Below are 18,091 nucleotides of genomic sequence, written 5' to 3' on the forward strand. Positions count from 1 at the left end.
AGCTCCACTATGAAGGGCAGTATGTCGCTAGTTTGACCCCCGGGTGTTAGGCGGCGGTATAGTCTGAGCTTGTTATAAACAAACGTCTCCACCGCCTCCCCGTCCCCTTGGCAAAGGCTGAACATCTCACTCCGACATGTGTTCAGGGCTCGGGTGTCATTGAAGCGCGCCTCCAGCTGGCGGGCGAAGTCTTCCCAGTCTGCGTCGTAGCTGACCGCCTGGGCCCACCACTCGCGCGCCTCGCCACGCAGCTGCGCACTCACGCGTTCCGCCCACTCTTCCCGCGGTATCTGGTGCCGCACGAGCCTCGCCTCGCAGGCTCGCAAAAACACGCGCGGATCCTCGTGGTTGAGGCCCGCGAACTCCGGGAGGGTAATAGGCCCGGTGAGGGGGCGGGACGTGGTAGCTAGCTGACCCCCTGGGTGCCCTCGTGCGCGTCGCTCGCACCTCCCACACAGAAAAAGTCCGTCCCGGAAATTTACGAATTCCAGCGCGTCTGCGCATGCGCAGTGTTTAATTGTTCCGCACTGCTGGCATCTCGCTATCTCGCCTCGGTAACCGGGACAGTGGACAGCGGCGCACTGGGGACCCGCTTGGGTTCTGGGCTGCCCCTCCGTCTTGACGCGTACCGTTTCGCATGTGCAGTACAGGTGGGGGTACTCACCGGTGCTGTGGCTGGTGGTGTGCGGCTTGCCGCACCCGGCGCAATAGCTCTCCATGGTGATGGCTACGTCCGGCCTCTTGTCCATGCGCGATCCGCGGCTGTCCGACCCGAGCGTCGGGATGAAGCGTCGGTGGCGGGCGCGGGCAGATCCGGGGGTGCGCCCCCTCGCGCTTACGACCGAGCGGTCTTGCCCGCACGCACGCGCCTCGCGGTTGTTTACGCGGCCGCGGCTGGTGACGGCTCGGTGATCTTCGGGCGCGCTCGTTTGTCCTCGGCGCGCGAGGGGTTAGGCGGGAGGGGGTGAGCGAACGATCTGTACACGTGTAAGGGGGGTGGGGGTGGAACCGTGGAATGCGGGAGGGAGTGAGCGAACGATCTTAGTGCTGGAGGGGGGTGGTGTGGCCTGATTACCCCGGCGCGTCCCGTTCCGCGGCGCCTGCACGTCTGCGCGCGCTTTCTCTCCCTTTTGTGCTGTCCCTACGCGTAACTCTGCCGGATTTTCAGCGATTCGGATGGCGTTTGCAGCGTTGTTATGTTGCCACACTAGATGGGCGCCATTTTGACACCGTTCCGGCTGCCTCCCCGTCAAAGCTATCAAGTCTTGCGGGATGGGTCTCGGGGTTTGGGTTCGGCCAAGTGGCGGGAGGCAGGGACGTGTCCGTAGAGGTGATCCTTGGGCTGTTTAGGCCACCCAAGACGCCTTATACTACAAATGATGCACTCTGCTACGTGAAGTGTGGTTTTTATTACACATCAACCTCTACATGGTGCTATCCATCCCCTGGCCGCGACTGTTCGGGGTTAGAGAGCTCTGCACGTGTACGGCTGTTCGGCGATGACCCCGCTTACTATGGAGAGGGGGGAGTTTTGAGCGAATAGTACGTGGCGGACGTTGCTGCTAAGACCTGCGCGGTGATGCGCCGTGATGCGCGGTGATGCGCGGTGATGCACGGCCAGTGGTGTTGTACTCACGATCTAGATGCGGTTGCGGAATTGGCGCGAAGGTGGCCTCTCAACGTTGCGCGAAGACGACCAGCCTCTTCGAGCTCCCGGTGGGTACTGACTCACTCGTGTAGCACAGCGCTACAGCAGGCCTGCCAATTGCGCGCCAGAAGCGCAGCGCGCGGGAAACAGACGCGGCCAAGTTTAGGACCTATTCGCACGTTGAACAATGGAATTAACAAATAAAAACATTTGATGAAATATACATTACATAGTTTATGTCTGTGAGAGAAAACATGTGCCCTTGATGCTATTATAGTCCGGCGGAAGCACACTGCCACACCCGGCGGAGTGCTTCCGCCGAGGTGGCCGGTAGTGGTGCTAGCTGCGGGTCGTTCGGTGCACTCACACTCGTTGCACCATGTTGCACGCGCGGGCGTGTTCGTGGCACACGGCTTTGAGAGGCGTCGGAGAGGCATTGCGGCCTGTGCGACTAAGAGGCGCACTATCGGCTGGCGTCAACGTACACGATTACACTGCACACGTTATCTGAGAGGGACACCTGCGTGCCTCTACGTGTGTTTACTTATTAAGTCCTCACGCCAGTCGCAGTTGAGGGAGAGCGTTCAATTAGCATCGGCTAATCTCGTAATCGGTAACTTGCGACGCGCGGGCCCACCTGTGAGGACCGCGGCTCGCTACTAAATTAAAAACACGTTTAAGCTTGGATGTAGCCTGTGCCTGTGCACTGGGCGATTAACTAAAGTTCTGGGGTGGCGGGAGATGGCCCGTACCGTATAATGCACGGCCCCACGTAATGCTTTGTGTGGGGCGTGTTAAATTGACGCGGCTGGGTTAGGCCCTACACCGGAAAAGGACCGGGCGCACACGGGGAGTATTTAAAAAAAAGGTTTTGGTTGTGACTATAATTACCAGATGGACGTTCGGTGAAACAAAGAGATGCTGGCTCCCCGTGGGACGTGCGTCCGTCCCGGTCCGCGAGTCGCGCTGTACTCGTGTCTGGCCCTGGCGCGAGGGGAGGGGTGAGCTCCCTGTCGCGCCAGAGTTTCTAAAGTTCCGTTATTCGTAAAAATCTATATAAATAACTAAATTTAAGTGGCTCTAAATTCACATAGTAAAACATGATGATTAATTTAATATCTATATATATGTTTGAGAATTTACATTTAATAAGTTTGTCTAAAATAAGTTTGCATATTAGAGTCAAGCTGGAGACTGTCTGTTTCTTGGTAACTACTCCAGTGGCGAATGATAATGCTAATTTGGGGCGGTTTGAGTTACGTCACACGTTTCACTACTGAATTTAGGCTGAAGGCCGCAAGGGTTGCACTCACAGCTGTTTTAGTAGAAAGCTACACGTGAGTGACCCGGGCACTCCTACACGCACTATATTAATTAGGGGCTTTTGTTTGTTTTTGATTACTTTATTATTGTGTGGGGAATTTTGCAGGCACGGGGAGTGCGTTGCATGCGTAATTAAAATGGTTCACTATTCTCTACCTTGGGCTGCGGTCCGCTCACTTGACTCAGGTGGGCCATGGCTAGGGGTGCTTTCCGTTAGCGGAGCCGAGTACTGGCTGGTGCAGGTCGGGCTTTGGGGTGGCCTTCGGCCGTACGATGTCAACTTTGTTAAGGGTACCACGCCAATGGGCCCGCGCTTCACGCTTTAGTAAATCTGCTAGGAGTCTGGATTTTGCCCACGTGGGGCTGCTTAGTAGTTAAACACGTTTAGCGACATTTATTACCGACTCTGTTTCTGGGATGTGCAGCGGTCGGGTGTGAGTTATCCGTGCCTTCGGTACCGCCGCGTCCGTGCCCAGCATTTCGTGTCCACTACGTCACAGCGAGGACGGAACTCTGGTAACTATTTCCAATCCAACCTGAATTGTACTTCTTTAAAAAATTTACTTCGCTCCTCAGAACGCTTCCATGTCAAGCTTTAGTCATACGGTGATAATTCTAGTGTTAGTTTCGGCCATCAGCCGCATGCTTTGTCTGCCTGTTCCAAGGGCGTGTTGAGTGTGGAAGCATCTGCCATGTGTACTTTGCAACTCCATTATTCTCTAGGTTAACTATAGGCATTTAAATGATTTAGTCTTGTGTAATCAACTGCTCCGCCGTCTAGAGAGTTCTTAACATTAGCCTCCCGATGCGTCACGTGCCACCATCTTTCGTATTGCTAGTCTCAGGACAGCCTGCAACCCCTGGTTGGGTAATTCGCTGCTTTCGGCAAGACATTAATCAGTGCCGCCATTCGAGGGCTGCGTGTGCGGAGACTAAAAGGTAGACGATGATACAGCCAGTTGCGTGATGGTGCCATGTACATTGTGACGTGTTAATAATTTCAGTTGTACTCAAGTGTTTTCTCTTAATCATCACAGCATCCTGGGTGGCCTAAACAGCCTGGGGGGTCCTTTGTCGACGTGTCCTTGCCTGCAGCCATGAGACAAAGAATCCACCCTCGAGTTAAAATTCCACATTCTAAATTCATTAATTCAGAAATCAGGCAGCGGGGACGGCGTCAAACTAAGTATAACTTGTCAGAGAGCAGAGTCTGAAATTTAACCCCTTAACCTCTATCCAGCCTTCCCCCTGACATGTCCCGGGCAGAGACCAATGGTGATGGAGGTGGTGAGCTCTGGTGTCGCCGAAGGGCTTCCATAGTCGAGCGGTGAGTCGGGCCGAGGTTGGCTGCAGCCGAGGATCTTGGCCGAAAAATGGGGGGAAGGTGAGTCAGAAGGAGCCTAGAGCGTTATCCCCGAGGGGCCGCTCCAGGGAGAGGAGGGAGCCTAGAGCATAATCCCCGAGCGGCCGCTCCAGGGACAGAAGGGAGTCTAGAGCATAATCTCCAGATAGCCGCTCCAGCGACGAGGGAAGGAGAGAGAGAGAGAGAGAGGAAAGGAACAGTAAATTAAATCAAAGTAAATGTAGAGCTCAGTTACCACTTAAAGTATTCACTACCCAGATTGCTCAAGGGTAGGAACTCTCTGTCTGGTAACCACCATATACTCATATGCTCAGCCGGGAGCATGTGACAACGATACCAAGAAATATATATTTCTTACAACTCACTGGGCGCTTGCTGCACTAACATCCCATAGAGGTGCCAGGTAGGATAAATGTATAATGTCTTTCAGACAGGGGTCTGTTCCTAAAGGGGGCGGATTTACTGGCCGAGGTCAGAATAAGGGATAAGACACCCATACTAGTGAAAGTTTCAGAGCATCTCTTCAGCACTCTATGAGCTGCAAGTTAAAAGATATAATTAAATGAAACTAGGTAAAAAAAAAACACTTGATATTTCGCATCTAGTTGAAGAAAGTGATGTGAGTTTATTTTTTATACCTAGCAAAAAAAGTAGTTATCTTAAAAAGTAAATTCGCGAATTGTCGTGGGTTCGTCTCTGCAGAGAATGTCGATATGTCACGGAGATCTCTTGGTAGCAATGCTGCTTGGTGTCGTTGCTTGGCACCAGTTTTCTCGGGAAGAGCAGCCTCCTGCAAGGAGGCATGTCATGAACTGTCCGGCCTGTGTAGCTTACCGAGAGTCATCAACCGCGTAGGAGAATGGTGTTGTGCAGGCTATCCTGCAGTAGTTGTTCACATAAGTTCCAGTCTGGGGACACACCTCTACCAGACTGCTTTGTCACTTTAGTCCTAGGCGATTAATTAGATCTTTGCTGCCAGTTCCATTATTAAATTAACAAGCTACTTAAACAAATATTGAAACAGATACAAACCTACTGGTAGGAAAAACAGAGATAGTAGCTGGCAGCTCGCCTCCCGATCGTGTCTGGTCCTGTTGGTGGCTGAATGAGACTGGAGAGGACACCACTTCTGTGCGCACGGAGCGGAAGTGATGTCACGAGCACAGCTGTGGCATGCTGTGGACAGCCCGGTATTGAACTCAGGGCCAAGTAGGTACGGCATTATAATAAAGATTCATGTGAGGGTGAAACTGCTATGGCAATACCTGATATAATGCCACAAATGATCAGAGATTATTTTATATAGATATGTATCAAACATAAGAACGTAAATAAGAATATGATTCACATTGCCTGTAATAATTAGAAATAAACAAAAATACTTTATAAAAACATTATGAAATAAAAATGAACAATGCTTATTGTTTTATTATTACATGAAAAGAAAAAAAGCTAATACTTTTACTAAAAGTCACGATACGCTGAACATTACATACAACGCTGAAGAAGATGACAGCAATAAAACAACCAGCATACGAATGGTCACATTTCCTCCTCGATAGGAGTATCAAGGTCACTACTTGTATGACTTAAGAAATCATTACACCCTAGGATACAACCGCACTAGTACAACTGTTCCCGGCACATAAAACGCCCAGAGAGTTAAAAGGTCAACAAGAGACTGCGCGTAAAACAAACTGTATTGTTTTATTTAGGTTATGGTCATGTTTTTAAACAAGGCGGTAAACAATGGATAGTAAAAATTTTTCAGTGAGTAGAAAAAATTATTTTTAATGAAATTGATAATGATGTACTTTGGATCAACGTTTTAAAAAATACGCATTAGGCCCTGAGATTTTTAACACATGTATAGTTATTTAAAAAAGTGTTTTGAAAAAAATCTGCCTGAAAGCTTAAGTTTTAATGATTTTAAAAATTTTTAATATCAAAATATTTAAATAAAAATTAACCAAGGCATTAACAGTTTACAAAAATACCAATACATTTTGTAATAATAATTCACACATTCACTCATTCACACATTCACACATACCCAGTCACACATTGCTGACACCACAGTGATAATTACTTCTTACACAACACAAACCTAGTACAGCGGCCTGGCTACAACAAATTAAACAATGCCATTCGTTTGTTTGTTGAGTGGTATTGTGTTTTCATAAGGCAAACAATAGTATAAACAGAATGAAATACGTCATGGCACAGGAATCGCAAAATTAAACTCACAAATTTTTCACTTTCGGGAATTGGACATTGATATATATAAAGCTGAACTTCATCCTGCGAACAGAATAAAAAACTAAAGGTAATCTTCTTACGTCGTGGCTTTTACGAAAATTAATAATAAAATTCCGAAGGGCTTTGGGGATGGAACTGATGACTTACTTGCGTATTGAAGACATAGCTGCGAACACCAGGTCTCCTGACCTAGTGCCAAAATGGAATTTTTGGCGTTACACCCACCAACCACTTCAAGGCTAGCCAGGCTCGTAGACTCGCTTGTTGGGTGCACGCGTACTCATTCGCATCGAGTTCTTCTCACCGGCTTACCACCAAGCATTCTCGACTCGTGCCTTTAAAATTTGCAACTTTTGTGCAACGTTAATTGCGTGTCATCATCACTTCTGTTCCGCCTGGCTTGATCATTATCTGTTGCATATGCTGGCCTTCAACGAACTTTGCTTCATGGCACCATGGCATCAGGGGCGCAACAACTAAATTTCCAAAGGGGGGGCAATATACCTTTTTCCTCCCCCGGGAAAATTTGTATTTCAAGGTGGAAAATGGTGCTATTTAAGCAGTTTTATAATCTAAAAATTGATTACACAGCACTTTCTTTGCCCCCGTTTGCCCCCACTTCAAGGTTTCAGAGGGGGGCAAAATACCCTTGCCCCCCCCCCCCCCCTGTTGTTGCGCCCCTGCATGGCATCATGCGTAACTGTTGAGCTTAGCATCTAAGTGTAAAGAAATGATTGGGCAGGTGGCAATGGGATTTGTAAAATAAAGGTAACTTTTTAAACATCTTAGATAAAATTAAATACTTCCTTCAGTAATAGCTGAACTATTATATCTTGTATATCTTTCCTTTTAATTCATTCTGTTAGTTTAATGTGTTAAAAATATAATCTTAGTTTAGGAATTTTAAAGTTAAATAATACAGAGTTATATGCTTAGTTTTATGTTTTAATTGGTTTTTACCTTTGCTATGCTTGCAGAAACTGCTGCAAGGCTGTAGTAAATGTATTGACGTCCCTCTGCTTTAGGTCCCTGATTTCCTGTTTGCGAAATTGTCCTGTTTTGCCCGTGTAGCTCTCGTCGGTGAGGAGTGAGTTCAGGCCAACGTGGCCGGGACCGGAAAATACGGGACCTGGAGGGAATTTTAGGTGGGAAGGAGGAACGGTAGGCAGCTCCAAGGATAACTCGGTGATGTCCGTTTCCACGAGCCCCTTTTATTTCCGTATAGAGAACCTGCCGCAGCCTGGCTGGCACGTCGCGGAATGAGCGCCCTCCCCGCAGCGACCCGGACTCCCGGAAATAAGTCTCGTCTTTAGAATACGTCCCGACACGAACAGGGGAGGTAATCCCGTAGCTATGGTTCCGGTTACGATTGTTCTGTAATGATGCACAGCGCGTACGCGGTCTGTCACGTAAGAGGAATAAGGTCCTATGAGTATTCGTACTGACTGAGAGGTTCGGTGGTCCGGAGATGCGCTTACACGGCCTATGACGGTTGGCTGGTGAAGTCCCGGAAAAACACGTAAAACTGAATACGTCCAGCGACACAACGAATGCAGCTCAGCTGCAGAGACGACCCGTGACGTTTCACTGTCGGCGAACTGCGAGATGAGAAAACGCGCCTCACGAGCAGCGCGGAGCGGAGCGCGCGTCTGCTCTCTGTCGCGTCCTGAACACCACTGCCGTCCCCCGCCCGCTAGCGGACCGAGGCCCGCGGGCCACGGAGGAGGGGAGGGGAAATCGGCCGGTGTGGGAGAGGCCCGCCCCGCGATACGCCAGGCTGCGATTACATTACTAACATGGCATAAGCACTTGAGAAAAATCACAGAATTATTACCTCAACATAACGAGTATTTAATAAAAAAGCGAAATTACACATGAATTAATTAGTTATGAATAAATGACAAGCGAAGTATTTACACAGTGTTTCAGACGTGAGAGTTTTGTTACGTTACAAAATATACACAATTGTTGAGGCTCGTAACCATTTAAAAATACATAAAAAGCATAATTATTTATAACACAAAAAGAAGCCCACTGGCATGCTAGGGCGCACGCGGGTGCGTCCCTGACCGTAGCACTTCACAGGCGGTGCACTGGGGGGACAAAACTCCCTTAGGACCACGTCGGTGGACAGGTACGGCCTCTGCATCAGGGAGGGTACGACGACTGTCGTCAGTATGTACCTACATAATACAAGATATATTTTAAATTGACTCTGTACAACATTGTAATGTAGTACAATTTTGTTCTATATTCACCATAATTCTGATATTAGATTTGGAACTGGCTAGTTTTCTAATTTTTTTTTACCTAGGTATATTTTAAAAACAAAATTTATTTTTTTCACTTTTAAAGATTTTTATAAAAAAAAGTTTCTTCTTTAAGGAGTAGCTTACCTAGTATTTTTGTTAGAATTTTCCATTTTTCATGGGGTGTATGTTAGATAGTGTCCAAAAATGTGAACACAAAATTTGTTACGTAAGAGTATGGGTCAGTCAAACTGTATACATACTTAAGCACCAGAAATTTTTTTTTTATATATATATATATCTATCTTTTTTAGCTATCTCACTATAGTTTGGATTCTCATACTGAGTACAATTAAAATAGTAGTAAAGAGAATGTACAGTCACAATGCTTTTAATTAATGCGATAAATGATAATTGACTGTATAAACAATTTATTGTGTTTTTCCAAACTGTTAAAGTGTGGTGTCACTGATGATTTTTTTTATCAGGCATGTAGCCATTCGTAAAAATTTTGAGGTCAAGAAAAAAGGAATAAACACTACCGGTAGTTTGGTGTAGGTATTTAATTCTATTTGTATAAGATGATGAAAAATAATGAAAATAACTCAAGTTTTTTTCCAGAGTACTTCTCAAGAGTTAGATATAAAGGCTAGAGTAATACGCAGTGTGACAGCACAGTTGGATGAAGAAATTGATTTATTAGAAGATGAGGTTGTGACTGTGACAGACATTATTGATGATACCTGGTACAGGTATGTAATACCAACATTTTTGATTGTTTAGGTATTAGATTAAGTTAATATTTATACTTTGTGCTCCCTATGTTTTATCTCCAATCAGAACAATTGTCTCATTTATATTGATTTTTAACTAGATTTATTTTTAATTTTGTTATTTTCCATCATTAACTTGTTCTTTAACATACTTAGCTGTGCCTCTACATTGGTCAGGATTTATATTTTTCCTTTGAATTTTTTATTCAGAATACAGACTTACACACTTGTTTTAATGAAGATAGGACAATATTAATTAATAAATAAAGAAATGCATGGATTGGCTTAGTCTCAATGACATTGTCATCATTAGAAAGAAGACAGAATGTTAACTCACTAACGTCCTGTAACTCACCTAGCCATGAGTACCGCAACAATATACATCCCCCCAATAATCAGACATATCATTTTGTCCTTCCCCACCTCAATAGTTAACCCTGAAAATGTATTTCATTCAACTTTCAACTATAAAATAAAAAAGTACTTAGGGTTGGGCATGTCCATTCTTTGTTGCTTCGATTCCGCTGATTCTACCTGAAATTGGAACTGTCAATTCTCAAGCTGTAAGGAGGAATTTTACAATATAAAATTAATATGAGTACCTAGCTGAAATCACTGCTGGGGGTGTTAAATAAGGTTATAGTAGTTCTTATGATTTTTTTTACCACCAAAACAATAAAAACGGTTACAGAATCAAATGTTAGTATGAATTTTTTGTATAATTGTTTATATTTTTGTGTTAAAATAAGGGTCAAGGTTAGGTGTAATTGCTTGTTTCTTAATTAATTTTCTATTGTCTAATTCATATTGATTGGTTTCAGGGGATTCATTGGTGAAAGAATTGGAATATTTCCATCATCACATGTGGAACTGTTGGACAATTACAGTGAGTCACTTTCTAAGGCTGTTTCTCGTGCCAGTCATTCAGAAAATTATAATGAAAGTTCCAGCATTTCATCTCGTCAAATTTACAAACAGTGTGTTATTGATTCAACTTCTGACATAGGTTCCACTGTGTCAGCTCGTCAAATTTACAAACAGTGTGTTGATGATTCAACTTCTGACATGAGTTCCACTGTGTCAGCTCGTCAAATTTACAAACAGTGTGTTGATGATTCAACTTCTGACATGAGTTCCAGTGTGTCAGCTCGTCAAATTTACAAACAGTGTGTTGATGATTCAACTTCTGAGGCGAGCTTACTTGTAAAACATATGGAAAATGACATGAGCAAAAATGTTATAAGCTTTCCTCATGTCACTGAGGATAGTGTGCCTCATGGTATTACACTGTATCCTTTTTGTGCACAGTTTGATAATGAATTAAACTTTCATGAAGGTGAAATAGTTAATTTGATCAGGTATATAGATAAATATTGGATGGAAGGAGAAATCTGTGGAAAGAAAGGTATTTTTCCAGCAAATTATGTTAAGATTTTGGTTGATTGTAAAAATAACCTGGATTGTGAAGCTTTGGCAAAAGAAAATGAAGTTGGTTCAGCAGAGAAGATTTTAGCAAATTCTTGTGCTGTGGTGAAGTACAACTTTGATGCTCAGACGAAGAGTGATTTAAGTGTAATAGAAGGTGAAAAAGTGTGGGTGATAGAGTTAATCAATAACGATTGGTGTCAAATTCAAAATAATTCAGGACAAATTGGTTTAGTCCCTTGTGTGTATATATCCCAAGTGATCAGTGACGATATCCACAGCCAAAGTGAAGATAGTGGAGCATGTACCATTGACTTGCATGATCAGACTGATAGTGTATCTATGTCAGAGTGCGTGGAAGAGCGAAACAACACAGTATGCACAAGTAGCAGCAACTCCGCACATTCATCGGAAGCCATGAACTTAGATACAGCAATGTCACGTAATTTAGCAGAGTTATCCTTGTCTGCTCGCTATGGGTCCAGTTCTAACTCTGTGACAACAAGCAAAGAGCCCAGACACTTAAATATACAGAATGGGGCAATCCATGACCAGGAACCTGATCTTCAAGCACCTGCTGACGATACGTACTTGAGACACGTGGAATCACTCACCTTTGGAGGTAAGTACCGTAAATGTTTAATAAATGTTTGCTTCTTATAAGTTTACAAGAGTATACTTTTAAATTTAGTTGATATTTCTTCAGTAGCTGTACCAAACTTGACACTATAAAATGTTTTATTTCCCTCCAAATTAACTTCCATGTAAATCAGCACACATGTGAAAACAGATTTTCCTCACACATCACTGAGTAGCTTGCCCTTTAAGGGTTTGTAGGTTTGTTAAGATAAATTCACAAACACAGGTGGGCCTAGAGAGTCAATGTTGTTATGGAACTATCAGACAGAGAGAGTTGTGTTGGCTGGGGCAGAGTAATCATGGCTGTGTTGTTCACTTGCACATCATCTTCACGTCAGTATGGCTTGTGGCATTGGGGGCACAATGGGGGAAGCCCACCTGACTTCGCCCTGGGTTGTTGAGGTATTATTCTCACTTTGTCCTCCACTCCGCCTCCTGGCTTGGGGTAAGATCATTCATATCAATTAAAAATTTTAAATAAAGCAAAATTGTTTCCAACTTTTATTAATCTTGTCATGCTTTCTTAAGTATTTATCTAGACGTAGTGCTTGTTTTCTATGTGGTATGCATAGTTTTGATCCCATCACAATCATTATTAGGATGTTTTTGTAATTACAATAAAAAAAACCCTATATAACAAATCTCAAAGGACCAAAATCTGCATTTTGTTTGTAAGGGTGTTTGTTAAATAGAGGGTATTTGCAAACTATTTTTCATTGTAAGTACTACTTTACATAAAGTATGTAATTAAAACTGTTTGTTTTATTTTACAGAATGTGAGTATAGTTTAGTATTGTCACACATCAATATAAGTATTATATAATAGTATGTGCGGTTGCTGGGTTGTGGGTGTGGATTGGGATTGCCACCGCCATCTTGGATTGTGATGTCACGGTTGCCAACTTCACTGTCATAATTTTTTTATAACGTGCCTAAAGAAGTATAACTTCAAAAAGAATATAATGGAAATGGGGTCAGCTTTAATGTAGGTTTTTTTAATGATATAACTATAATATCACATGCAATGACTCACTTTATCGAGATAATTCACAGCAATAATTGTGATCATTTAACATTACAAGTTCAAAATGTTAGTGAATTTTTTAATTTAAATTTTGATTAATTACTAACAAGTTTGAGAAATTGTAAAAAAAATTATACCAACTGAGACAAAGGAACACAATACATTTTAACATACTAATAGTAATGCCCATCATTCTTAAATTCTTAGTGAAATAAAACCAGCTCACTTTCCTATTTAACAAGGGTGCAGTTTCTATAAATAAACTGTTTTTTTTTTTCATAAATAATGCCATGAACTTATAATTTTTAATATTTAAATATCTTAATGATAGAATATTTGTTATTGTAGATGTTGACCTATTGTTTACTGTTGATAGTTCTTTTACCACTGAAGACAATGGTGCTGGCATTGATTGTAGTAAGGTTGACAATGACGATTATGACAACCCAGAAAATAAGGGGAGGGAGTTAGGATATTACACTTATTCAAATTTATGTTGTTTTATGTAGCTTTGTGTTGTACATATACTCGTAAAAAATTTTGCTTGTAAAATAATACTATAGTAAAGTATATTCAGTTTGCAGTTTGTTGTGTGGTTGTTGTGAAGGAAGGCTAGTGTTAGGACTGTGCTAATTGTTGCAGTGGATGAAGTGGAACTGAGAGGAGGCAAGGGCAGTACTTCGCGAAGAAGAGAAAGCAACGACAGAATACCCCATAGACCCGCCCCTCCTGCTCCGGTATGCTGCCAACAAGTCAGCGATGAAAGTGTTACATCTGAAGTTCAGCTGGATGCATCAGGTAAACTGTTTTCCTTGTATGTTGGTGTAACTATGGATTATAAGTGTTAGTATGAGTAAGTCTTTAACGTTGCTGAAAGGGCAGGCTTGCTAAGTTTCAGGTAGAAACCTACCTGCCATATGGAATTGAATGACCGTAGCAGCCAATGACAGTCTTCTTAGTGAAATGTGAAATCTCACTGGGCCAGCAGCCTCGAGCTCTGGGCGAAGGTTGGGCAGATGATTCCTCGTCATTCGCCAAATGGCTCCAGCTATACACTCATAGATTTGGTTTAAACTGTTACAGAACACTCTTTACAGAAAGCTATGCAAAATTTCATTGGCCTAACTCTAATTGTTATGGCACCTGAGCTCAGTGTATGGATGACTGTGTAGTAACACAGAAGTGATTCATGTAAATCCTGTCAAGTTTGATGTCCTACAGCTGTGCACTTAAGCAAGACAATTTGCTGAGGTTTTGCATTCTTGATCATATTTTACATGTCCAGATGATTTTCCACAGACACTATAGCTCGTCACTCGATGATATAAAAAAAATTAACAGACATCCTCCACTTAAATTGTTAAGTGAAGTACAGAATTATGCGAGACCAGTGTGGTCTCACCGGCAGTTACCATCGCCAGTTACCACGCTTGGGGTCGAATCTCTAGTTAAAAAAAAAAGAAGTCTGAAAACATATTCAACAAAGATCAAACGTTGGCCTGGTCCCGACCAGCAGGCGTGAAATTATCTATTTGTAAAATTGTAATTCATTTTTGTGAGCTGCCGAAGACACGACCGCACACGGCTACAATCGAACGATAACTTGTTGAACAACAAAGTTGCCTTCCCTTCGAAATGTGTAAACAAAGGGAAGCAACTCCGTGGGTCAACCAGCCAATCACAGTACAGAACCAGGTACATGACCATTTAAGGAAAGTGCATTTATAACATTTGTTCCCTTAAAATTTGGAAAATAACATCACATCACAGCATGGCTCGTCTTGATTGGCTGGCGAGGCAGTGCTCAGCGAAAGTTTTAGTCCATTTTTGCACAGTTGTGCGCCTACTTGCTGGTTTTTCCCAACAACGCAATAACTTGAGGTGGGAAGAAAAACTCACTGGTGACAGTCAGGGTCTTCCTTTCTTTGTTAAACTTCTCGAATGTTACAGCCTCACTAACCAGAATATGCTTTGAAATTGTAAAAATGTAATTAATACATATGTTAATTTTAACTGATGAAGCAAAATAGAGAAAAAATTAATAATAAACAAATGTATTCATCTTTATGTAAAACCTATCCAAAAAAATATGAATATTAAGCACAAACAAAATACCTTAAATGCCTATGCATAATAGAAGAAACATGTGTATAATTTAATTACAGAACATGAAGAAAACATCAGCAACATACAGTATTTGTATCAGTTACAATATTATTGGTAGCAGGGGGCAGGAATTATGTATGCTATGTTACATAACCCCCCTACGTTCTGATTGAATTTGCAAAATAAAAATGAAAAAAGTACACAAAAATTTCAAAATGTAAATAAAAGTACCACAAAATCACAAAATGTTAACAGTTTATCACACAATTTGTCATAAGTTTTATCAGTGTTGAGGGCGTACCGGTGCTAAGGGTGGAAATAAATGGGCGCCACCACGTGAGTGGGCACGTGGACCCGGCTGGAAACTCTAACTCAGGGCGTTACGTGGCCCGTGTGCGGCGAGATATTAGCCCTCCTGATTTTTAACGCAACGCCTATCCCTAACTAAGCCCGCTCTCAGCGTCGGGCACGCTTCTAATTACCGCAGTGGGCTCTCAGGGCGTCCCACACGCCGCTGACCAGGTTAAGGACCCACGTGGCCCCCCGAACACAAAACACGTGACTCAATTAGTTGGTTTTATTACTCACGTTACACGCCCTTGCACAATCATCCCTTGATACTGTTATAAAACGCCCGAGGCACGAATCGAATTAGGTGAGGAGGCGAACCACGCACATGGTCGCCTCAAGCCGTTACTTAATGCACAGATGATAGAAACCTCCGGAGAGTAAATAATTATTAATTAATCAGTCTCTCCGACCGAGAGAGGCCCCGAGGATGTAAAGAAAACGATTTGGATAAATTACTTAACAGAACTACTTCTCGGTGAAACAACGGTGATGTACTCGGGGTGTCTGCAGAGACATCCGCTCTCGGCCGGCTGAAGAAGGAGACTGGGAAGAGACCCGGGCTTGCGGCAGGCAACATGGCGCCCTTCGCGCCGAACACAATTACTGTTACAACTTAGCTATGGCGTGCCCCGGGTTATTATTGAAAAATAACATAAACTCTTTACAAAAATTAGCACATCACATCCATACCCAGACCGTCTGTAATAATTACTTATGTGATAAAAAACAGTTTAAATCAACTTACATGCTAGTTCCTCCGCCGCCCGCTAGGGAGCGTCCTTGTCCGTGCTTGCACATATTTTATTACAAAACATCATAATTTAATTAAACAAAAGACACTCACATACATAGCCGTCGTGACACGATTTTGGGGCGAAAGGAAAAGGATTACAATAATTATTAATACATATAGGGGTGCGGCGCACTGCAGCTAAGTACCCTCTTGCCGGGCTAGCAACACACGCACACACGCATGCACAGGCGAGAGGTTTGAACAGATGATGGTGTTTGGGCGGTGGCATATTGGGCTCAAACGGGCCGCAGGCCCGGATGACGTCAGTGTTTTTAGAATTTTTCTTCGTTATCCATATCAAAATTAAACTTACGGTGTTACCGCTTGCCATATGCTCAGAAATACCCTCAAAATGCGGTGATGAGTTCCAATCACTGCTCCCACCCCTCCAAGCAATCAACACATGGAATACCTCCCCACAACACCACAACAGGTGTAAATAAACTCTGAAAATCTCCAAAAAGAAATTGTTTTATTAAAAAAATTATTACTGCATTGTCTTAATGGTACTCCACTTGACAAGCTAAATGAAAATCCGAAAACATTAAGTTATTTGATTAAATAATTTAATAAATTAAATAAATTTTTGTTGTTAGCTTAAAACATTAAAAATAACTCTTCATCTTTAGGTAATACTGAGACAAAAAAAAGTCTAAAATGTTTTTGGTCATAAACAATTAAGGAAAACAGATTAATGGTGTTTCCAAAAAAAAAAAAAGTAATTGCATGCATTGTCCAAGGGAAAAATATGGCAGGGAATATATATGTAAAAAAAAAAAAAAAAAAAAAAAAAAATTGTTAAAATGTATTTTGTATGGATTTTACAATTCATTGTATTTTTCACATTTTATTAATTAAAAAAGTAAATAACTTGATTATGTAAACATTTACAAATATAAACTTTCCACTGGAGAAGAGTGGCGTGACCAGACCAACTGTCAGTTAGCGAGCTGGGATGACTTGTGCTATCACTGCTGCCAACATCTGGTTTATATAATTGTGATTCACTTGTTTTCAAAAAAAAATTAACTATCCACACACTGCCAGAGAAGGAGATGCAAATGAATGAGATGAAATTATTGAGAAAAAAAAATATTTTGTTTTAATATATCAGTTGAACCAATGAAATATTTTGAGTTTATTTTGCTATTTTTTTTTTTTTTTTTAAATATTGGTATTAGAGCATTTTATTGAATACTGTGCATTTTGTTTGCAGTGTTTTAACTGAAAATAAAATTGCATAGGGGACAATAGGAACTTTTTATTGAATAGTCACCTGTATATTAGTTAATGTATGAATGATAAGGACTAGTTTGTTAATATTTACTTATATTTCGAAATTTTTTTTTTCAGAAGTTGCTGACACATCTACAATGAATGTCGCACCTGATGTGGAGGTTACTCAAGATACTAGAACCGAGGATGAAAGGTAATATTGTAAGCATTTTTATACTAACAAATTAATTTATAAATTTATTATTTAATATAATTTTGTGTTACACATTTCTTCTCTTTTAATTTCAGGGCTAAGAATATAGAACAGAGGCAAAATGTAATATCTGAATTGGTATATACAGAAAAAGAATTTTCAAGGGACATGAAAATAACTTATGAGACATTCAATTTGCATAATCCAAATTTTCTGGAAAGCTATGGTGTTGATGTGAAGTTATTATTTGGAAACATTTTAGAGGTAAGTATATAATATTAATTTTTGCTATTTCATGTAATTACAGCGGTGTTTGGTGAAACATTTGAAAATATCTCATAAATAGAGCCACTAATTTCATTGATACATTGGTTAGGAAAGTAGATGTGTAGCCAGGGTTGGCTGATTTAATCTGATTTAACCTGTGGTTCAAACCATGGTTTAAATCGAGTGTTAAAAAAAAATTAAAAAAAAATTAATTTTCTTTTAAATAAAATATCTTAATAAATTTTAATGAAGGTCTAATTCCACTCAAATAACAACAATAGTTTGCTCATTAATGTTTCTTGCGATTCACTGGAACAAATAATTTTATACTAATCAAGATCTTATTATTTAAATTAATTAGTAAATTGTAGTCAAAGTGTAAAAAAAGAGAAAATAAATTAATTTATTATTAAAGTAATATCCTATTTTGTTGGAAATACCT

General features: G+C 41.6%; 1 protein-coding gene across 2 annotated transcripts in view; it reads left to right on the forward strand.

Annotated features, from left to right (window-relative positions):
* The first annotated feature begins 6,038 nt into the window (after window positions 1–6,038).
* LOC134529868 (dynamin-binding protein-like) overlaps window positions 6,039–18,091 on the forward strand; it is a 40,900-nt gene continuing 28,847 nt past the window's right edge. For both annotated transcript variants that reach the window (XR_010074725.1, XM_063364392.1), the window contains exons 1-6: window positions 6,039–6,104; window positions 9,464–9,594; window positions 10,437–11,662; window positions 13,346–13,501; window positions 17,307–17,382; window positions 17,478–17,646. Coding sequence is in view for 1 of the 2 variants with exons in the window: in XM_063364392.1 (XP_063220462.1) it covers window positions 6,084–6,104; window positions 9,464–9,594; window positions 10,437–11,662; window positions 13,346–13,501; window positions 17,307–17,382; window positions 17,478–17,646 (1,779 nt within the window). In the remaining variant the exon portion in view is untranslated. The remainder of the gene's footprint in view (window positions 6,105–9,463; window positions 9,595–10,436; window positions 11,663–13,345; window positions 13,502–17,306; window positions 17,383–17,477; window positions 17,647–18,091) is intronic.

This window comes from Bacillus rossius, chromosome 2, assembly GCF_032445375.1.
Source record: "Bacillus rossius redtenbacheri isolate Brsri chromosome 2, Brsri_v3, whole genome shotgun sequence".
NCBI classification, from domain to species: domain Eukaryota; kingdom Metazoa; phylum Arthropoda; class Insecta; order Phasmatodea; family Bacillidae; genus Bacillus; species Bacillus rossius.